We start from the raw sequence: 23,629 nt of genomic DNA, 5'->3' as shown, positions 1-23,629 counted from the left end.
TTATAGCCTACCTTCCTATTTCTCATTTCACAATGCCTTTGAGCATACTGTAAGATTCTACCATACATTTTTTCCATACTTTATTAAGACTTTCACACAAAATTCAAGACTTTTCAAGGTCTGGAAAACAGTGTTTCAAAATTCCATACTTATTAAGACTTTCAAGACTTGCGCAAGCACCCTGTTTTAGCTGGCTCTGCCATGACGAATGTCTGAGAAACTCCATCACTACCATGTTCTAGCCCGTGCCTGGCGTTTATGTGTGTAATGCAGTAAAGAAATTCGTTACATCGCTAGTCCGCGAGACTTCCTGTCTCTGAGGCCGTCATCCCGCCGGTCCACAGTTGCAAGGCGCTCGGGGGAAGCGAGACGGCCACCACTCAACCCAAAAAATTTCATATAACCATTCCAATAGACCTCTGAAGTTCGCCTACAAAAAAGGAGCCATCTTTGACATCCGGTATCTGCCGATTTTTCCTATGGGAAAATAACATGGGGATTTTGAATTATCGCACCTGTTAAACTCTCGCGGGGATGAAAAAGTCTGAAATGCAGACGTTTTCCTGAACACACTTTTGTCCTCTGCCTTCGAGTGGATACTGTGATCTCCTGTACGTGAAGACGGCACACTTAGATTTTTGCTACCCCAGAGCTAACTTGCACTGCAACTTGCCATAGGTAGTTAGCTTCAATTAACAACCGGATCTCCTTATATGAGCAAAGATGGCTGTTTTGGTTCTTTTTTGTAGGCGAACTTCAGAGGTCTCTGACTCCGAAGCTGTTCAGTTAAGGTAAATTAAGCTAAAAAAACTGCATAGTTCCCCTTTAAGTTATGTGAGTGGACACACAGGCTGATAGGTGGACTCAATTACAATACGGAGGTGAGGATGTATGGTGCAGACAAATATCCTAATTCAACTTAAGATGACAAACATCTTGTATTTCAGCATTAACAAATAATAATAATATTTAGTGGTGGTGGTGCATATGTTTACTACAGGCATCTATTGCACTTTGCATTTAGAATCTCTTGACTTCCTTCTTCAAATGTAACTGTAAATGTACTATGTATAGCGCTTCTCTGTTCCTCCGAGCACTCAGAGCACTTTAGAGAGTAAAACGATGAGTAATGCCCCATATTCATCCATTCACACACACACACACACACACACACACACACACACACACACACACACACACACACACACACACACACACACACACACACACACACACACACACACACACTCACGCACACACGCACTCACGCACGCACGCACGCACGCACGCACGCACGCACAAATTCACCCTTCGATGCCAAAAGAGTGGTTTGGGCGCTGAAAGTTCACTGTGTATTAAGGCTGCAACTAACAATTACTTTCATAGTTGATTAATCTGTTGATTATTTTCTCAACTAATCGATTTGTTGTCTGATTGATAAAATGTCAGGAAATGGTGAAACATTGTCGAATAGTGATTCCCAAAGCCTAAGATATCCTCAAAGGCCTTGTTTTGTCCAGACACCAATTCGGTTTACTGTTGTTGAAGAGTTGGGAGTTCAAATATAGGGATGAGGTTCAGCACCTAGCTATGTGGTGTAAAAACAATAACCTGGCACTCAACACCCAGAAGACCAAGGAGATCATTGTGGACTTCAGGAGAACCAAGAGCAAGACACACACCCCCTTCCATATCAGCGGTGCTGAGGTGGAACGTGTGTCTAGCTTTAAGTTCTTGTGGGTCACATCACAGAATATCTTTTTTTGGTCACTCAACTCATCCAATCTTCACTTTCTACGGACCCTTAGAGAGCACACCTATGTCCTAGAATTCTCTCAAGACTTCTACCGCTGTACCATTGAGAGCATACAGTACTCACAAACTGCGTCTGTATGGTACAGCGACCGCAATGCTGCTGACCGCAAGGCTGCTGATCTCAAGGCACTGCAAAGAGTGAAATCAGGCCAAAGGACTATTCCCTCCATTCTCAACTCTTATCATAAACACGGTACAAACAAAGCCAAATCCATTGTCAAGGATGCCAGCACCCACACCATGGTCTCCCATGCAGCCCATACAGGAGCCTGCACTCCCCCACCAGCAGGCTCAGGCACAGCTTCTTTCCAGAGGCTGTTACACTGCTGAACAAAACTACATCTTCTGTCTAGCATTTGCACTTTAGCTGTTTACTTACTTTTTACTTTTGCACTGTTTACCTGTTTACATTGACAGCACTGCACTGTTTACCTGTTTACATTGACTGCCCTGCACTGTTTACCTGTTTACATTGACTGCCCTGCACTGTTTACCTGTTTACATTGACTGCACTGCACTGTTTACCTGTTTACATTTACTCCTGCACTGTTTCATCAATGCCCTTGCACTACTAACACCCAAAAACTGCATAAATATATTTATTTATTTTTTATATTCCATAACTTGCCCATAAAGATTAGATTAGATTAGATTCAACCTGTGCAATATATACTGCTCAAAAGAATTAAGGGAACACTTTAATCATAAACTTGATCGGTACTCTGACACTGTTTGGTTCTGAGCACAAGTAAAAACTTTTAAAGCGAGTGTTTTATTTTGCAAGAACTGTCAGACATTCTGTGAAAGTAGTTTAAGAATGGAAAAAAGGGTGGAAGGTTTCAAAAAATGTGTTTTAACAATTGTGGAAAACTGTTAGTGTTCCCTTAATTTTTTGAGCAGTATGTATATACAACTAACATATATATTATAGTATATATATATATATATATATATATATATATATATATATATACACAGTTAACAGAATTATTCATACCCCTGGCAAATATTGATTTAATGTTGATTTTTTCTTGACCAATGTGTTTGTTCTGACTGAACTGACACTGCCACATGCCAATAGGCATAGACAATGTGGTAGAAACATGGATTTAAAAAAAAATAAGCTTTTTTTATCTTTTTTTACATTTTTATGAAAAATGGCGTGTCCACAATTATTCATACCCTTTTAAAATAGTCACTGGAAACATCTTTATTTGCAATCAAAGCTCTCAAAACGGTTCTTATAATACGTACCAAGCCGCTCCATGTCTCCACAATGATTCTAGACCGCACCTTTTTGCTGCAATCCAGGTTTTGAGGCAGGAAGGATTATTTGCCATCACTCTGGCCTTGTACTCACTTTTTTTGACGGATTGAGGTCTGGACTCTGGCTGGGCCACTCTAAAATATGACATTGTTCTCTGTTAACCATTTCTTGACTTGTTTGGCTGCATGTTTTGGATCATTGTATGGTTTAATGGTCCAAAGGCCTACAGGTCTTTTTGCACACTGCCTGATCTTTTCCTCCAGAATCTCAGTGTAGCCTCTTGCTTTATTGTTACCGTTTACTTTGAGAAGGTCACCAGGTCTCCCTGGTTGAAAAACATCCCAAAAGAATACTTTTCTAACCCCCACAATTGAAATGGACATGGTGTCATTGGAATTTAATGCTTTTTTTTATGCCAATCTCAGGGCATGTCCCTGGGTCAAAAAAAACTCTTTGTCCAGGTGTGCCTTATAAAGGTTTAGCTGAGTTGTGCATGTTTGGAGAAGAGTGATCCATGATCAGCATCCAAGATGACCAAGTGATCCATTTTGAGATGGAGTGAACATTTCAACCACCAAAACACCATCCACAATGTGGAGAATAGCTAAAGAAATGTGAACCTGATGAAGCAAATTGCGAAACGCGTTGTTCACGCCAAATAAAGTCAGCAAAATATACCCTCCAGTGTGCGATGTATACTTCTTTTTTGACTTTTCAATAGCTATAGAAATGTATTAGTTTTGGGTGTTTTTCAGAAAATGGGACCTGGTGAACTTCTCAAAGTAAATGGTAACACTAAAACAAGGGTCAAATTGAGAATTTTGGAGGAGAAGATCAGCTGTCTGCTGAGAGACCTGCCCCAATAGGCGGCATTGGACCATTAAACCACACAATGATCCAAAACATACAGCTAAACAAGGCAAGAAATGGTTAACGAGAACAACACCAACATTTTAGAGTGGCCCAGTCATAGTCCAGACCTCAATCCGTCAAAAAGTGAGCACTAGGCCAGAGGGATGGCAAATAATCGCTTTTGACTCAAAACCCAGATTGCTGCTAAAAAGGTGCAATCTAGAATTATTGTGGAGACATGGAGAGGCTTGGTAGGTATTATAAGAACCATTTTGAGAGCTGTGAATGCAAATAAAGATGTTTCCATTGATTATTTAAAAATAATACCGTACTCAACCTGCACTTTGGTATGTAATGCTTCTTTTGCACTTCTGGTTGATGTCAACTGCATTTCATTGGCTCTGTACCTGTACTCTGCTAAATGACAATAAAGTTGAATCTGATCTAATCAAAAAAAAATATTAAAGTTTAAGAAACTGCAATCAGACAATTTGTAGGTATCATATTTTCCTTTAAAAAATTACACAAAGCAATTAACCAACATTGTTGGCGAATAGTTCAGTAGTTGACAACTACACGCTTAATGGATTAATCGTCACAGCCCTACTGCGTATTGAAGTAATTTGAGCAGTAGGTTGAAAGGGGTCAAGCAGTAGATCTGAAATTAGCCAATCAGCTTCTAGAAATAGAGGTGAAGTCCAAACAGACATACTAACCCCTAATCCCAACTGTAATCCAGATTACAGCACTCTTACAACACACAGCACCATTCAGATTACAGCACTCTTACAACACACAGCACCATTCAGAGAGAGCGACAGAGAGAGAGAGAGAATAGACTGTGATCAGATTGCTGATATACCAAACAAATATCTTGTAACTATAATTTTTGTAATGATTTAATTTTGTAACTATGTGAGGAGATGGAGGAGAGACAATCACAATATGTGATAATGACATATCTAAAAGTCTGTTTCTCTCTGTGTGTGTGTGTGTGCTGAATCATTTCTAAAAGAAAAAAAAAGGTTGAGCAGTGCATTATGCAACTGGACATATTTGGTGCTAAACCAAATTCAGCATACCTTAGATTTGTGGCAAACTGTCAAGACCTTTGTCAGCTCTATCCAATGATCTTGTCACTTTGTCAAAGCTCATTGAACAATGACTTGTCCCATTAACAGATGACACAAAAGTGAATCTCTCTCTCTCTCTCTGCATGTCTCTGTATGTGTGACTGTGTAACTGGGGTAAAGAAAGAGTATGCGAAAAATATATGGCACTCTAACCCCTTACTCATGTTTGATCACACCTCAATATACAGCCATGTATGCGCGAAATCGCGCGCGCGCATGCACACGCACACACACGCGCGCACACAAACACAGACACACAAACCTTGCTCCATGAGAACGACCCACTCAGACCTAGACTGTTGCGCAATATTCAAACTCCTTAAATCTTTATTTGAATACAATTAACTTCATAATTTTGTATGTCAAGCGCTATTAAAGATTTAGTCCTTACCAGATTTGATTTGTGCGTCGTTGCAATATCCCTCCGGCGAATCAGGATAGTCATTTTCCATAACTTTTTAATCAACTTGAAGCGCAACTCGTTCTCAGGTCCACCACGGCTTCGCCCACCTGTTCACAGAGAAAGATTTCCCTCTACAATTGTCAGGAAAAAGTCTTTCCTTCCTCGTAAATGTTATGTAATTTAAAAAGAATTGCTGATTGCATGGCAGTCTAAACGCTATAAACACCTGCTGCGTTAGCGCCCTGGGCGACGCAAACGTTTAAGCAGACACATCGCCATGCCCAAGTAGGCTACTCTAATATTCCTTAGTTACTACAACAAAGTAAAAAGTTCTCGTTTCTTGCGATCCTGGCGCTAAAGAAAAATGTTGTTCCTTGACAAGGTTGTTTTGCCGCTACCGGTAGGTCTCTGGTTGGACAGGCACGCCACTGTTGTCATTTCGAAGAGGGAAAAGCAGCTGATTGCCGAGTGACCGGGACAGAGCACCGCTGACCGCGCGCTTGGAAAATCACCGCGCGCGCGCTCTTGTCCCGTTTACTCTCGCGCCGTCCCCAGCTCACTCGGTTATGTCACCGGCGATTATGTAACGGTCTCTGAGTCGCGCAGGCAATTGCATGGTTTACTTCACAACTGACAAACACACTATCTGTGCATTAGTAAAAAAAAGGCCTTGATTAGGCCTACCGTTTAAAATCATTAGGCCTACAAAAACCAGATCCATATTATCAGGTTCCCCATCCACATTGTTGTAGTCTACTTAAGAACAGGCTAGCGTTGTCTATAGGAAATAACATCTTTATTTCCCTAAGTCAATACTGAAAGGTATATCACGCATTTCCATTGTTGTTTTTTGCAACTGAAAATCCGTCTTCGAATGTTTATTTTAGCAAGCTGAAAGATAGGTGTAGCCTATTGATCTGTGTTTGGCCTGCACTTGAGTATGCTGTTACATAACGCGCCTTTAACTGGACTAGTGCAACACTGACTCAAATTCTGCATTCAGCCTGTGTTTGAAAAAAATACACGTCTTTAAAAAGCCAACTAGCCTAAATAAAAAAGATACATGGAATGAAATACACAACTGCGCGCAGATGAGAATCTCTCCCAAGTATCGTGGGATACCGAGCCCCTATCAATATATAAACGTGTGCGGAGGTCTCACATTTTTCACCAAAATGTTATCGATGCCAATAAAGATGCAAGATATCCTATAATTAAAGAACTAAGAAACGTACTTATTTTTAACATCTTCGATAAGAGATTAGGGTATATGCCCTTATCTGGGACGATAACTACATTCGGCTACGAACATTTGCGCGCTTGCCAGGGTGCTTGATTTACGGGCTTGGTTTGATTGCCTCTGTAACGGAGAGACTTTACGATATTTGACTATTTACATTCGTTAACAGAATTAATGAAAACGCCGAATGTATAGGCTTTTTTTGTTTTGTTGTGAGAACAGGACGTTGCTTATACAGGAGAAAACGAAAGAGACGAGTTGGTGTGGATGGGCGGTTTTCACCATCACTTGCACCTCTTGGAAAAGTGTCGAAACCAATTTAAAGTTCGTCTACTTCCACAGAAACCAATATCCTCTACCCGTTTGACCATGGCCCTCTCCAGCCCAAAGCCACTGAGGTGCGGTCTCTGCTTTGCGACCTATTTTGGCCAGCGTTTCACCCGCACTGTGAGCCTCTGGAGAGCTAGGACTTAACCATGAGTGAGTGCGCATGCACACACACAGACACCAAAGCAGACTGTGAACGCTACGCCAATTGAATCATGTCTTATGCTTTTGATATAATCCATTTGAAAGATGCAAAGGTCGATAGTTTCCTTAATAGTAGCATGGAGAAAATGGAGAATGAATCAAATGTGAGATGACTCAAGGTCTCGCTATTTTCCAGGAGTATCCTGGACTCCTTCTGTCTGTCAATCACATATCCAAAAAGAATACGAACTATTGCCAACTGTAAATACGAACTATTGCCAACTGTAAATTACTGTAGCAAACACCGTAGCCTATGTATGCAGGATTTCAGTTCCAATTATCATTGTTTCAAAGTTAATAAAAAAAAGTTGTAATAATTGAATAGGCTTTCCATCACCTAGGCCTACACCCCTTACATAAAAAAGGCCAGATATGCAGCCCAGAGGTTTCACTATTGAGATTCAAAAGCAACTCAGTTTACCTGTCCGCAAGTAAACTGAATAAACACATTAGGTAATTAACAGCTTCCAAATAAAAAAAATAAATAAAAAAATCAAAGTCACTTGCTTCATTTTGGTAAACACAGAGGTATATAAAAATAAAAAACGGGGGAAGACCTAAAGGATCAAAACAACCTTATTTTTTTTTGTGAATTAAACATTTCATTTTGTGAAAGTAATGTTGGACTTGTGAAATACCAGGTGAAAATGTCAGCAAACCCCCAGCAAGACCCACACTCATGTCCAAAACACAGGTGTGAATTTAGGTCACACCTACATAAAGTCATCGCTCCTAGCATAGCATTTCTGACCTTATGACATGTGAGTCAAATGTTCAGAACTTCAGATAGCTGTGCTGCCATGAGCTCTTTCAACAAATTACTGCAATTTACAAGATCAAGCCAAACAAAGTTTGCTCCCTCTAATCTCTGACTGCTAGATGCTGGTCCACGGTCCATTTGTTGTTTCCAGTCACACTATTTTAGCGTTTCTCTAACGACAAGCGAAAACTGACATTGCAGTCACAGAAATGTCTTGCACAAAAGAGAATTTTCCAGAAATATTTATTGACTCCCCACTGTTGCATTGAACATTATCTGTAAAACACTGTCAGTTATGGATCATCAGAAGAAGGCCACACCGTAAATATTATATTCAAAATAAAATAAAATTTAAAATCTATGGTGTATTAATAACTGTTACTTGAGAATAAATAGTTTGTTCATAAATATCCAGACTTACAGATAAAAACTAAATAGAGAACAGCCTTATACGTTCCTTGTAACATCAGAGGTAGGATGAACAACAAACAAAGGGGTTATGGAGAAGGAGGGAGATTTTTTTTTTTTTTTTTTTAAATGCACAATTTGAAAGATGCAAAAAAGAAGTGAACATGTGTTGGACAGTTTGGGGGTGAACGTCAGGCATGTCTCCAACAACTCAAAGAGGTAAAATGTTAGTTGGACTGGTCAATCCTTCCCTTCCTCGTAACAAATTAAATTAAATGAAATTCACATACTGGCAGACATTGCACAGAGCGACATAATAACTATTGCACAGAGCGACATAATAACTATTGCACAGAGCGACATAATAACTATGCTCTCATACAAACACACCACCACTCATGTCGTCTCCGACTTCGGCTGCAAGGTGAGTTTCCACAGTTTTTTTCCGTTTTTTTTTTGTGGCACAGGTTGTTCGGTTCGCACATCACGTTCCAAATAGGTGGCCCACATTGATTGCCACAAATAACCCTGTGAAAAGAAACACACACACACACACACACACACACACACACACACACACACAGTGCAGTCAAGATGTGGTGTTTATCTGGAAAAGCATGAAAATGGAGCAAAATGTCCACATATAAATAAAATGGCAACCTCACTGTGCACAGCACTAGACCGCGGGTCCCAGATACAGTGGAAGTGCTCAGAACATAATCAACCACAACGCAGGGTGTGTGTATGTGTGTGTGTGTGTATGTGGGCCATTTCAGATAAACATATGAGAGAAACATGATAAGTCCATACATGTTTAGCATGTAGGGGAGTACACAACATATTAAGTGTGTGTGTGTGTGTGTGTGTGTGTGTGTGTGTGTGTGTGTGTGTGTGTGTGTGTGTGTGTGTGTGTGTGTGTGTGTGTGTGAGTGAGTGTACACTACCAGTCAAAAGTTTGGGGTCATTCCACTCCACTCCATTCCACTCCATTCCACTCCACTCCATTATATACAGCTGAGATCAGTTGCATTGTTTTTTATTCAGGGCAGAAGTTTTCAGATTACATTATGTGTTTACATAATTGCAAAAGGGTTTTGGACTGTTGTAAAAAGAAATGGCTGATCTTTAATGCAATATCTACATTGCCCATTCTTAGCAACCATTCATCCAATGCTCCAAAGGCACATTCTGTTTACTAATCTGATATCATTTTAAAAGGCTAACTGAGAAAACATTGGAGAACCCTTTTGCAATTATGTAAGCGCATAATGTAATCTGAAAACTGCTGCCCTGATAAAAAAAAACAATGCAACTGATCTCAGCTGGTATAAGCTTTGCAAATAAACCAAGACATATTTTGGTTATAATTACAGGGTTATCCCATTGTACAGTGTCATCCTATTGTACAGTATAAGTATAAGTATAAGTATATATACTCTTTTGATCCCGTGAGGGAAATTTGGTCTCTGCATTTATCCCAATCCGTGAATTAGTAAAACACACTCAGCACACAGTGAACACACAGTGAGGTGAAGCACACTCTAATCCCGGCGCAGTGAGCTGCCTGCATCAACAGCGGCGCTCGGGGAGCAGTTAGGGCTTAGGTGCCTTGCTCAAGGGCACTTCAGCCGTGCCTACTGGTCGGGGTTCGAACCGGCAACCCTCCGGTTACAGGTCCGAAGTGCTAACCAGTAGGCCACGGCTGTCCCTCAGTACAGTGTCTATTTGTCAGTAATGTTTTGAAATTAGTACTTCACCAGCAAGCAGTACATTGTGAGCAGATGTGGGAAGTCCGCTTGCTAATATAACATAAACTAGCTGGCAGACACCTTGAAAATAACCTCAGGCTTATTTACAATAGTTACAATAACTAGGTTGTTGTATACTGTGTCTATTTCTCCATAACTTTTACAAAATCTAAGCAAGAAAAGGCCAAACAAATAACATTAATATTTCAACACGGCAGTCTAGAGCTATGCAGACACAGGAGACGCAGAACTTCGGACCGCTCACGACGGCGTTAAAGCAAAAGTGTAGCCACTACACCGACCGTAGAAGCATGAGTGGAAGTGACCACTATATGAGTATGAGTGTGTGTTTATGAGTGTGTGTTTATGAGTGTGAGAAAGTGCATGTGTGCGTATGTGTGTGTGTGTGTGTGTGCGTATGTATGAGTATGAGTGCATGTGTGTGTGTGTGTGTGTGTGTTAATGAGTGTGTGTTCATGAGTGTGTGTATAAGTGAATGTTTGTGCGTGTGTGTGTGTGTGTGTGTGTGAGAGATAAGCAGGACTGCGTGCTCCATACCTGTGGCCTCTGTGTGTGTGTGCGTGTGTGTGTGTGTGCGTGCGTGCGTGCGTGCGTGAGAGATAAGCAGGACTGCGTGCTCCATACCTGTGGCCTCTGTGTGCAGCCTGTCTCCATCTGCGCTGGTAACCTGACAGGAAATGAGGGTTTTGCGGCCCTCGGTCTTCTCAAGCGCACTGCGCACCAACACTACGCTGCCCAGAGAGATGGGGCTGGAAAGACAAAGGTCATCATCAGAGAAACCCACCACACAAGCAAATATACCAACGAGAAAGTGCGCACACAACACCAAAACAACCTACTGATGAGAGCAGTGTAAAGGAGAGAAGGCCATCAGCATAGCAGAATTTATTCACAAAACAAGAGCTTAATGATACAGTACTGTTGCAAACTGGTTGCTTTCTAGAGGTTGCTTGTGTGGATCAGTTTTGAAATGTCCTCTAAGGACAGAGTGGCACTGCAACCTATGGAGTATTTTTTACAACTTGAAGCGATGGTCCGGTGTAAACACTACCTAGGGTCTATTAATGGGTGTTCAAACTATCGAAACATATTAGTCAAATAAAAAACATAAATTAAATGTTTGCATGGATATGAACAACTTTGAACTTAACTGAATGTCTAGATTATACACAACAATTCCTTTAAGTTTAAGATGAAAATAACTCATGAGCCTCCTCTTACAGAACTCTGTGTTAAAAGTGAAAAAGAGAAAAAAAATTTATTTCGACTGAAACAAAATCTACATAGCCCAGAATGGCACTTTAGAGCACATACCTTCACCAAGGCACAACAATGACCTTAAATTAAATGTCAACACCCTATATATGCCAGATTTTAACCACCACAAGGTCCACCCATGTCTACAGTTAGGAACTAAATTATTCATACCCATGGCAAATATTGATTTAATGTTTCTCTTTAATTTATCTTGACCAATATGTTTGTTCTGATTGAAAATGACACTGCCAGATGGCCTTCTCAAAGTACACGGTAACACTAAAACAAGGGGCTACATTAAGACTCTGGAGGAACAGATCAGGCAGTCTGCCGAGAGACCTGCCCCAATAGGCATCATTGGACCATTAAACCACACAATGATCCAAAACATACAGCCAAACAATGAAATAAATGGTTAACGAGAACAATACCAACATTTTAGAGTGGCCAAGTCATAGTCCAGATCTCAATATGTCAAAAAGTGAGCACAAGGCCAGAGTGATGGCAAAGAATCATTCCTGCCTCAAAACCTGGATTGCTGCTAAAAAGGTGCAGTCTAGAATCATTGTGGAGACATGGAGAGGCTTGGTAGGTATTAAAAAAAAAAGTTTTGAGATCTGTGAATGCAAATAAAGATTTTTCATAAAAATGTTAAAAAAGATAAAAACGCTTTTTATTCCATGTTTCTCCCACATTGTCTTACCACATTTTAGCATGTGGCAGTGTCATTTTCAGTCAGAACAAACATATCAGTCAAGAGAAAACCAATATTATACAGTATCAATATTTGCCAGGGGTATGAGTAATTGTTTAACTGTATGTGTTTTTGGTTGATTGGTTAGTACTGTATGTGTGTGATCATTTCAATGCATGCATTATTCCCTGGGAAACTAATAACAACGTTAGAATTGCCGTCCCCTCGCATAGTTAAGAAAGTAATGAAAACAGAATCCTAGATTCATTCGAAATCTGATTAGGTTCATCCCTGGCCAAAGCCCAATCCCACCACCAAGGTTGGTAGAAAGCCATCCAGTAGTTGCTGCACCATACTGCCAACAAACAAATAGACATAGGTGAAAACATAACCTCTTTGGTGGGTAACGATCGGTTCAGCTCACAATTCTCGTAATACAAATGAGACGGTTATCCATAACATTCTTTCCTTCCCATAGATTATTTACTTGTGCTACCACATTTGTAAACCACTTTGGAGAGGAACATCAAATGACTAAGTGCAATGTATAAAGAGAATGCATTTAGCATTTCCTGAGGCCATAGTAAAGGTGGAACTGAAGCACCTGCGTTCCCCTGTAAGTCACCTGCGGTAATTGATGTTGAGGTTAGCCGTCATGACTGGCCCAGCCAGGTAGGTTGCGATTGTTCCAGTGACAGAGTCTATGATGGTGGCGATCGCTCCACCATGGACATGCCTAGTGGTTGAATTAATAACGGTAGTCACACAATAGCTTTCACAATAGCACAATGGCACAATGCACAATAGCATTTACAATAACACAATGGTCATGGCCACTATTGGTCACTACACTCCTCTCACAACCTGGTCACACATCCTTATATTTTTTATGTACTTCAAAAATACACATATTTACACAGTGATATTTCATAATACAAAAATACACATATTTCAAAATACATATTGTTTAGTAGAAGTTATCTACTTAAAATGTTATGTTTTGTATATAGAAGTTTTTTGCTTATTTTTATTATTGAGATTTGATATGGTATTGATATTATTGTTATCATTACTAATTTGCTAAATGTAGGCTTACCAACTTCTTTTATTTAAAACTGCTTACTGTTCATTTTAACTATTGTAATGATCATATTCTGTAAGCTAAATTCCATAAACACTATAACTGTGTAGTAATGTGCTACTCAGTCCTTATTAGGGGTCAGTCCTTACCCTGGGGGTCCCTCCAAAAGATGTCCAGCTTGGAAGATGCACACACAGCTCTTCTCTTGTTTGTTGAGGAAGACCACATACTCAAAGCTCGCTCCCGGTTCTTCAATGTTCCGAGTGAAGAGCCTGGCTTTGGCCTGTAGGACCTTACTGAGGCATCGGCCGCCTGGAGGGGAGAGGAAGGAGAAAGAGCTGACTGGAGGCCTTGAGTGTGTCATGGTCATGTCATTGAGTCGTCCTTCTGTAAGCTTCTCTCATCTTCACTAAACTCTGGATCTCACTCATAGTGACCATTGGGTCCTTGGTTACCTGTCTAACACAGGCCCTTTGTCCCCGATTACTCAGTTTGGCTGGGAGGCCAGATCTAGGAAGACTATGGTTGTTCCAAATCTTTTTTTTATTTGAGAATGATGGAGGATACCGTGCTCTAGAGCACTTTCAGTGCTGCAGAAATGTTCTGGTCTCCTTTCCCAGATCTGTCTTCCCACAACCCTGTCTCGCAGGTCTACAGACAATTCTTTCAACCTGTTGCTTGGTTTTCACTCTGACATACACCATCAACTGTCAGACCTTATAGACAGAGGTGTGCCTCTCCTAATAATGTCCACTGAATTAATTTAGGCAATCAAGTTCTAGAGGAATCTCAAGGACCATTGATAGAAGTAGGATGCACCAGAGCTCAACTGTAAGACCTCATAACAAAGGGTCTGAATACTTGCAAATGGGATATTTCAGTCTTTTATTTATTATAGATTTACAAAACACTCCAAACACCTGCTTTTTGTGGCGTATTGGAGCATTTTGTGTAGATTGATGAGAAAAATTAAAAAAATAATTCAATCAATTGTGAGATGAGTCTGATATATAACAAAATGTGGGAAACTTGAAGGGGTCTGAAAACATTTTCAGTGTGACTGCTTACCAGTGGCATATTTAAGAGTGCGATTGTAACTGGGTAGCCTCCTCCATGGTCCCCTCTTCTTCTCTCCTTCCTCCTCAATTTCACATAGCGCGTTGTAGTGGTCATATAAGTTTTGCATCTCTGGACTCCAGGAATCATTGGGCAGGCTGTAGTCCCGTGGAGGCGAAGAGAAAGGCCATGACGACATCTGCTGGCCAACAGGGTACATCACAGGTGCAATTTGTTTAAAACAGAGTCCAGTAAACAGTATGTAGTCTAATATAACACGTAGACAATCTGCTATTATAACTATTTGAGACAACTTTGAGGCATCACATCGCCACTATAAGGTAAGGCCACGTGTATGAGAACAGAAATGGGTAAAGGTCAAGACAACTGCGACAAATTACAAATTAATGGGCGAAACAAGTGGCATAAATGTTCACTTTACCGTCAGAACACGAACACCCGTAGACTGAGATACAGGCACCCGGTTGATCGGCTGCCGACCGACGAGTCCACTCCATTTCATTCCATTTCGATGAAGTCCTCGTACCACTTGAAAACCTTGTCGTATCATCATACCGACAGGCACCTTTGCTATTGATCCTTCGAGGTGACTGGGTCTAGAAAAACAGCTTCTTTCCTGTGATGAGTTTAAGATCAAACAAACGCCACTCGGCACACAAACCCTACTAATTATTATGATGCTACCGGTTATCTAATATCTCGTCATACTCTTGAATGTTGGTTTGCCGGTGAAGGTTAAGGTTGGCTAGATGACTGGCATACATCTGTTGTTCCTGCTAGAAGAAAGAACACATTTTCCTCCAAACTGCTATAACAAAGGTACGTGTAAACATTTTGACACGTTTTTAACGCCTGTGTCTTGAAAAAGATAACATGACATTCAATGGTAAAGTGACATGAGGAGATGTCAGGTTTCCGGGTTGCCACAGAAAAACATGCGTAACACAGTCACATGGCTTAAATCCACTACTCTGATTGGTGGTGTAGTGAATTGATTTACTGACAATGTCCGGTAGGCTGTAGTAACGTAGTAACCACGTTGTTATGCCAACATCATGATTAATTTATAATTATGAAAAGCTAGCCAGTACCACACACCAGAGAAGTTTTCATTTAGAAGTTGAGTCATTTTTAGTTAATACGACTGAAAACGGATTGAAATAAGGATGTTTGGAACAGAGCGTCGTTCTAAAAACAAACTTGTGCAAGGAGAAAGGGACAGAATTAAGGTAATAACGTTAGGTGGCTGAATTTTTAAAATGACAACAGTTTAACAGTTAATGTAGCAGCTAAGGCAAAATTGTATTGGGAAGCTTGCCTGAGCTGAGGTTTATGTCACGACTCAGTAACGTTAGGCTAATTAATGTTAACTTAACGTTGCTAAATTAGTAAACCTTACCTGGATTAGCCTACAATCTTTTCCTCAGCCAAATAACGTTAACGATGATTAACTCCATCCATCCATTCCTATCAGGAACTAGGCCTATGCTTTGGCTAAAGACTGGGCAAGGCCTACTTTTTCTTAGGATGTTGAGAGACCAAAGGAATAGAAGGCTACAGTAGTCAGATTTTTTTAACAGCTTTGTTTTGGTTGTAATTCTCACAGAAAGATGAGGAAATGACAGGGAGAATCGCAGAACTGGAGAGGTGAGTCTGAGTGTCTACTTCAGGATAATGAATGATCATATTAGCTTTGGATGTAGAACTAGTTATAACCGGTTATAAGAGTTACATAAATGTGTGCACATGAAAATAAAATTTCATATGCATAGCCTACTGTATGAAGACTATGTTAAATAAGTCTTTGCATACCTATCTTCCACACTCCTTTATGAGCTCTACCATATCCATTTGTAGTCTGTCTGGTGAGCTCAAATAAATAGACTTACAAACATTTCATAGTCAATGTCAGAGACAGTTATACAAATAATAATAAAAATAATTGTGTAATAATTTGTGGATCTACTGATGTACAGTTTCTAATGTACTGTCCAAATCATGTTCCTTAGGCTAAGTTCTCTGTCAATCTTTTATGCTTCTAGCATCAGGAAAGTTGTGCTGAGGGCTGAGTTTGAATGTGCCACCCAGTCCTCCTCAGCCAAAGGCATGAAGCTACGCGAGCTGAGGCAGCAAAGAGAGAACCAGTTGGCTCTCCAAGCGCTCACGCTGGTGAGAAGGCCTGCTTTATGCCACCACTGTGGCCGCTCACGCTGGTGAGAAGGCCTGCTTTATGCCACCACTGTGGCCCGTGACTCCCCTCTTTCTCAGAGGTGGAAAAGTCCGGCTTCTGAAAGTAAAAGTCCTGTCACATTTTTGTTCCAACCATTCACTTAATCAGCTAATTCTAATTAGCACAGTTCTTAAGCCAGGTAGATCAGGTAATTAGTGAAATAACCTGTTTTAAAGGTTGTATCAGCGATTTCAGGCCCAAAAAAAGCCCAAACATAAATTATCACATTCATCTAATCTTTCCTAACGATCCGCTAGCTGCCTGCCCCATAAGCAGGCCGTCAAAAAAACGTGTCTCTGTAAGCAGCCTAGGCTCCAAGATCTGTACACAAAAACAATTGCTACCACTCAAAGGCAAAATATAGTGTTTCAACCAATAACCTACGAGATGTGCGTTTAGGAGAGTTTTAATTGCACGGGAGGGAGGGGGAGGGAATAGCGAGCTGGCTCTCTGTTTTGTTTGAACATCAACAGAAGTGACGTATCCCCGCTATCGCTGATACAACCTTTAAGTGCACAGGTAGAATCAATACATGGCAGGACTTTTACTCTCTGAAGCCAGACCTTTACATCTCTGCTCTTTCTAATCTGTGACCCTGTCATTTGCACATTCTAGTTTGGGCTTGTGGGTTCATCCATATAAGAAATGTATCCTGAGCATTATATCTTGATATATCCACTCTAGTTAGTATCCTCATTCAACACACTGCAAGCTGGGTGCCAGTTATTTGATATGTCTTTATAGGTGAGAGTCCTGCTGTGTGTCTTACAAAAGAATATTTAAGTCCATGTGGCTCGGAGACATTCAATACTCAAGATAGTCGTTGGCAAATTCAGATCTTCCTTTTAGAAAAACAAAAAAGGTCTATGAGCTGTGCTATGAGTGCTTTACTACAGTTATGAGTGCTTTACTACAGTTATGAGTGCTTTACTACAGTATACTTGTTTTGTTACCCACTGTTGCCACTGAGCTGGTTTTTGCTCTGCCTTCTAGATGCCTCTCATTTAAACTATGCTGTGTGTGTGTCTCTCTGTGTGTGTGTGTGTGTGCGCTCTGTGTGTGTATGCGCGCGCTGTGTGTGTGCGTGTGTGTGTGCGCGCGCTGTGTGTGTGTGTGTGTGTGCGCTCTGTGTGTGTGTGTGTGTGCGCTCTGTGTGTGTGTGTGTGTGCGCTCTGTGTGTGTGCGTGTGTGTGTGCGTGTGTGTGTGTGTGCGCGCGCTGTGTGTGTGTGCGCTCTGTGTGTGTGTGTGTGTGCGCTCTGTGTGTGTGTGTGTGTGTGTGTGCGCTCTGTGTGTGTGTGTGTGTGTGTGTGTGTGTGTGTGTGTGCGCGCGCTGTGTGTGTGCGCTCTGTGTGTGTGTGTGTGTGTGTGCTCTGTGTGTGTGTGTGTGTGCGCTCTGTGTGTGTGCGTGTGTGTGTGCGTGTGTGTGTGCGCTGTGTGTGTGTGTGCTCTGTGTGTGTGTGTGTGTGTGTGCGTGTGTGTGTGTGTGTGTGCGCTCTGTGTGTGTGTGTGTGTGTGTGCGCTCTGTGTGTGTGTGTGTGCGTGTGTGCGCTCTGTGTGTGTGTGTGTGTGTGTGCGTGTGTGTGTGTGTGTGTGCGCTCTGTGTGTGTGTGTGTGTGTGTGTGTGTGTGTGTGTGTGCGTGTGTGTGTGTGTGTGTGCGCTCTGTGTGTGTGTGTGTGTGTGTGCGCTCTGTGTGTGTGTGTGTGTGTGTGTGCGCTCTGTGTGTGTGTGTGTGTGTGTGCGTGTGTGTGTGTGTGTGTGCGCTCTGTGTGTGTGTGTGTGTGTGTGCGCTGTGTGTGTGTGTGTGTGTGCGCTCTGTGTGTGTGTGTGTGTGCGCTCTGTGTGTGTGTGTGTGCGTGCGCTGTGTGTGTGCGCTCTGTGTGTGTGTGTGCGCGCTGTGTGTGTGTGTGTGTGCGCTCTGTGTGTGTGTGTGTGTGCGCACTGTGTGTGTGTGTGTGTGCGCTCTGTGTGTGTGTGTGTGTGCGCTCTGTGTGTGTGTGTGTGCGTGTGCGCTCTGTGTGTGTGCGTGTGTGTGTGCGTGTGTGTGTGTGTGTGTGTATCTGTGTGTGTGCACTGTGTGTGTGTGTGTGTGTGTGTGCGTGCACTGTGTGTGTGTGTGTGTATCTGTGTGTGTGTGTGTGTGTGTTTGCGCTGTATGTGTGTGTGTTTGCGCTGTATGTGTGTGTGTGCGTGTGTGTGTGTGTGCGCTCTGTGCAGACATGAATAAAGAAGAGTGTATGATGGGAGGGGGTGAATGCACAGGCATAGGGACCATGCTGACTCATCTCCCCTGTTCTGTAGTCCCTACAATACAATGAACAAAAGCACACAGATGCCACCAAAGCCACCACCGTGCAGGCCATTTGAATCAGAATTACAAGTATAGTAGAAAGTATATATACTCTCTTGACCCCGTGAGGGAAATTTGGTCTCTGCATTTATCCCAATCCGTGAATTAGTGAAACACACTCAGCACACAGTGAACACATAGTCCATGAGCCACAGGCCCAAAAAGGGGCGTGTCATTACCACTTGGGGGGGCAAATTCTCACTATATTTTTCTGAAAGCTACATATCTCTGGAGTATAAAATGGTATGATAGCAAGTTGGATCTTGTAGCTTTGTGACTGTACAGGCCTTCAAAGTTGACCTCTGATTTGAAAAAAGGAAATTCCGCCTATTGGCTTTTTTTTGTTAAACCACTCATAAGAGCCCAGAAAATAATCCAAACCTCATTATTACTGATGCATATGTGGTGTTTGATGTTGGCATACATATTTTGAATCATTATGTGATTTTACCCTTAATTTTGGTTGATAAAATTCAATATTTATGTGTAATAATGAGCAAATCTACGTTTTCAGAGACACAACGTGTTGGAGCACTAATTGAAATGCCCACTACCTCATTAATCATTGTATTTATACCTTCCTACCTCCCAGCAGAGACTTGAAATACAAATGATTACATAGGTCTGCCATGCTATGCTATTTACTATTTGTAAATGTACTATTCGGAAACACCCCAAAATTCGTATTTTATTGAAACTACCCATAAGAGATATTCCAAGAGATCAAAACATCATTACCAATCACATATTACCTTTACATTCAAGGAATACCACATGAAAATTGTTCACATCACCACATGTACCCAGCTTAACATAAATATTATAATTTTATAATGTCCAGGGCACATGAAATACATACAGTCATTTCCTGTGTATTAGCCGTATTGTGTATAAGCCACAGGACAGTGTTTTATGCAAGTTAAAAGAAACAAAACCATATACCATATTAACTGCCCCCGTGTATTAACCTCATAGCTGAAGAAATTTTGCAAAATCAATGTATAAGCTGCAGCTAATAGTTGGGAAATTATGGTAATTGCATCACAGGTGCTAAAATGATCTAGCCTAGAAATCTAGAAGCGCCCCTATCGGCAGCAAATTACATTTGCTGCCAGGGCTAGTCTAGCAACTCTCCGTTGGCTTGTGAGCTCCAGAAATCGAAACTGGCCAATGAAATCGTGTATAGAGTTGTTAGGTGGGCTTAACATAATGATTGATGGCAGAGTTGCAACGGTTTGGCTTGAATTCCCTGCTACTTGAAAACAAATAAGATGGATGTTGCTGTTGGCGAACAGTGTGACACGAGTTAAGCTTTTATTAAGTTGGCAAACGTTTGAACTAGCCAACTAGCTCCACTGGTGGGAAACGCATGGGACTCATAGCGCTGCCGCTGTCCTATTGCGTGCAGAGGGAATTTGAAAGACAACTGATTATCCCGCCCCTCGGACTGAGCACTGCGAACTGTGAGTGCCCAGACCCTATATTTTAATGTGGGTCTGGCTCGTCAGGCTAAAAATGATCTACATTATACAGTTGTACAGTTATTCAGTTGTACTTTTGACTAGTAAGAATGTGGAAATGAGATGTAGATGAACTGGTTGGTGAAAATATTCATACTTTACACATTGTTATCATTATGTACAATTATTATTATTATTATTACTATTATTATACTTAAAATTGTCTTTCATCTGATGTTAAAATCATTTCCATTGAAAAGAAATAATAACTATTTTCTAAGACTTAATCTACATACACATACATACAACAGTTTTAAAAATTCTACACAGTTAGATCTGATGAGACAGAAACTGAAATTGGATCAATCCATTTTCAGAGGAACATGAGTTCATTTGCATATAGCAGGCAAAGCAACACAAGAGGTTAGGGATGATCTGATTCAGGCTCATATTACAGGCAAAGATCATGACATAGAGGCTGGAGTCAGATACACCTAAGCACAAATTCCATGATACATTGACAAAGCAAAAATTAAAGACAACAACATTTATGAGCATGAATCAAAAAAGAAAACACAGGCACATGGCAAGACCATCATGTTAACGACTGGACATGAGAGAAGTCTTTTGTCACCCTCTTGGACCTTAACCATGGTCATTGGCGACACCTGAGGGGACCCCAAGGAAAACCTCTAAAGCAGCACTTGCAAAGCATTTGCAGAAACTTGCATCACTATCAGATAATCTTCCAGATGAATATAATACAGCAACAATCATTGATGGAATGTCTCTGGTCCAGAAGGTCAATAACAATGTCTCAACTTATGCAGACATTGCTGCTGCTATTCATAGCATGATCCGTAAAGAGGCAAAGCAGAGGCAGATACATTTTTAGATTAAATTAGATTAGGTTTAACTTTATTGTCATTGTGCAGAGAACAAGTACAGAGACAACGAAATGCAGTTTGCGTCTAACCAGAAGTGCAAAAAAGCAGAAAAGTACAATGTGATATACACAGTATAGGCAGGTGGTGCATAGACAGGACAAGAAATATAGTGCAGTGTAGACAGTAGTATACAGTTGTTTTGCAGAAGGTGGTTTAGAGTAGAATAAATAAAATATAAATATGTGGAGTGTATTAGCAGTTACCTTATAAGAGCAGAATAAATATGGCTATGTACTGTAGTATGAACAATGTATGAACAACATGTACAGGTATGTGCAATGTAGTGGCGGTACCATTATAGTAGTAGTAAGAACAATATAGATATATGCAGTGTATTAACAGAATATATTACAGAAAAACTGAATAAATATGAATATTTAGTATGAACCATATAGACAGATAGGTACAGTATGTACAACTAGCAGTGTGGTAACAGTACCATTGTAGTGCAAAAACAGTAACATTACAATAGTATTAATAATAAGTGTATGTGCAGGATGAAAAGCAGTAGAATATGGCTATGTACACTACAGTATAAGTGTAATTACAGTATGTACATTTGTAAATAAATAGATGGATGTGATAGATGGGTAGGATAGGGTAGTGCAGTTGTGGGGGGGGCTAGGGGATGTCCGCCTCCTTGTTGTCCCTGTCAAGGTTGCCATGGTCGTGGACACCTCAACAGGCACAGGCAAGGAGGCATCAGGCGGGGGCGGGGCAGGGGGTGATGGGGGCTTAGTTTGTTGGATGGCACCGGGATGCAGAGCTAGAGTTCAGTAGGGTGACAGCCGCAAGAAAGAAGCTTCCTCTGAACCTGCTGGTTCGGATGCGGAGAGACCTGTAACACCTCCCGGAGGGGAGTGGGGTGAACAGTCTGTGGTTGGGGTGAGAACAGTCTTTGATGATGCGCGCCTTACGCAAGCATCACTTGCCCTGGATGGCCTCGATGGAGGGGAGTGAGGAACCGGTGATGTGTTGGGCAGTTTTCACCACCCTCTGCAGTGCTTTCCGGTCGTGGGCAGAGCAGTTGCCATACCAAATTGTGACACAGTTGGTGAGGATGCTCTCGATGTTGCAGCGATAGACGTTCACCAGGATCTGAGGAGACAGATGGACCTCAGAAAGAAGAGACGCTGGTGAGCCTTTTTGATCAGGACCACACCTCCTGCATGCCAGAGTCATTAAGCAGGAGAACAACCGATACCACAGCTGGATAAAGGAGGCAATTGAAATAAGAAAGCGGAGCCCAAAGACGATGAACAGAGATGAGGGAGCATATATGCTCTCCCATACCTGGAGTGCCGTCCTGGGGGGCGGCTGACTGACAGCAGGAGGTGTGGTCCACCTGTCAAAAAACTGACAGGTGGATCAAACCTCCGTAACAACATCAGCTGATAAAAACACGTCAAACTACTCCACCGTGTGACCTTCTGATGAAGACGGAAGTATACGTCGAAACATGTCAAGGTAAAGAAAAAACATCTACCAATACATGTGTATGTGATAAAAGAAAAACCAAACTTATTTATCTCAAGTGTACACACAATGAATGCAATACAAGTAGTCCAGAATCCAGTTACAGAGGGAGGTATTGATGCCCAGTTCACTGAGTTTGGTGATCAGTTTGGATGGGATGATGGTGTTGAACGCTGAGCTGGAGTCAATGAACAGCATTCTTACATAGGTGTTGCTATTGTCAAGGTGGGACAGGGCAGAGTGAAGTGCCATAGAGATGGCATCCTCTGTGCTCCTGTTCTGACGATGAATTCAATGAATAGATTAAAGATCCTTTGTACTCGTTTCAGCTACAATTTAAAAAACATTTGTACTGCAGACCTATGTATGTCATCATTTAACATTAATTTCAACTCGCAATTGAAAGTAAGGAAGGTAGAACAGTAATGATCAATAAGGTCTGCATTCAGGTATTGCCATAACATGTTGCTCTGAAAACTCAAATTAGCTTTTTTTTGCACATAAATCTTGAATTTTATCAACCAAAATGAAGAGCAAAATCACATAATTAGTCAAAATATGTATGCCAACATCAAACACCACATATGCATCAGTAATAATAAGATTTGGATTATTTTCTGGGCTCTTATGAGTGTTTTAACAAAAAAAGCCAATAGGCGGAATTTCCTTTTTTTTCAAATCAGAGGTCAACTTTGAAGGCCTGTACAGCCACAAAGCTACAAGATCCAACTTGCTATCATACCATTTTATACTCCAGAGATATGTAGCTTTCAGAAAAATATAGTGAGAATTTGCCCCCCCAAGTGGTAGTGACGACCCCCTGTGGCTCATTGACTAACACAGTGAGGTGAAGCACACACTAATCCCGACGCAGTGAGCT

The 23,629-nt window shown here is 41.3% G+C and overlaps 2 protein-coding genes across 3 annotated transcripts in view; both read right to left on the bottom strand.

Annotated features, from left to right (window-relative positions):
• Positions 1–5,844, bottom strand: part of rorc (RAR-related orphan receptor C) — a 40,211-nt gene extending 34,367 nt beyond the window's left edge. Inside the window, exons 1-2 of one of the 2 annotated variants that reach the window (XM_076279732.1) lie at positions 5,697–5,844; positions 5,459–5,577 (exon numbers count right to left, since the gene is read on the bottom strand). In XM_076279732.1, coding sequence (XP_076135847.1) covers positions 5,459–5,519 — 61 coding nt within the window. In that variant the 5' untranslated portion in view covers positions 5,520–5,577; positions 5,697–5,844. Of the gene's footprint in view, positions 1–5,458 lie in introns of both variants that reach the window. The other variant, XM_076279731.1, reaches the window with a different exon arrangement.
• Positions 5,845–8,228: 2,384 nt separating this feature from the next.
• On the bottom strand, positions 8,229–15,187 carry them4 (thioesterase superfamily member 4). The gene is made up of 6 exons (XM_076279729.1): positions 14,709–15,187; positions 14,279–14,465; positions 13,360–13,522; positions 12,755–12,865; positions 10,803–10,927; positions 8,229–8,937 (listed from the first exon to the last, which is right to left on the bottom strand). Exons 1-6 carry the CDS (start codon positions 14,838–14,840, stop codon positions 8,894–8,896), a joined length of 762 nt encoding a protein of 253 aa, XP_076135844.1. The 5' UTR covers positions 14,841–15,187; the 3' UTR covers positions 8,229–8,893.
• Positions 15,188–23,629: the final 8,442 nt, after the last annotated feature.

The sequence above is a fragment of the Alosa pseudoharengus genome, unplaced genomic scaffold, assembly GCF_046254945.1.
Source record: "Alosa pseudoharengus isolate Yale_2024_CS ecotype anadromous, Long Island Sound unplaced genomic scaffold, YU_APseudo_1.1 YU_APseudo_1.1_scf_12, whole genome shotgun sequence".
Taxonomy (NCBI): Eukaryota; Metazoa; Chordata; class Actinopteri; order Clupeiformes; family Clupeidae; genus Alosa; species Alosa pseudoharengus.
The sequence above is the reverse complement of the archived record's forward strand: the minus strand, read 5'-3'. Positions and strand labels throughout refer to the sequence as shown.

Coding starts and splice junctions, on each gene's coding strand:
- them4 (XM_076279729.1), bottom strand. CDS start 14,840: ATGATGATACGACAAGGTTTTCAAGTGGTACGAGGACTTCATCGAAAT. Junction 14,466..14,708: donor CGGGTGTTCGTGTTCTGACG/GTAAAGTGAACA, acceptor GTTGGCCAGCAG/ATGTCGTCATGGCCTTTCTC. Junction 10,928..12,754: donor CTCAACATCAATTACCGCAG/GTGACTTACAGG, acceptor TTGTCTTTCCAG/CCCCATCTCTCTGGGCAGCG.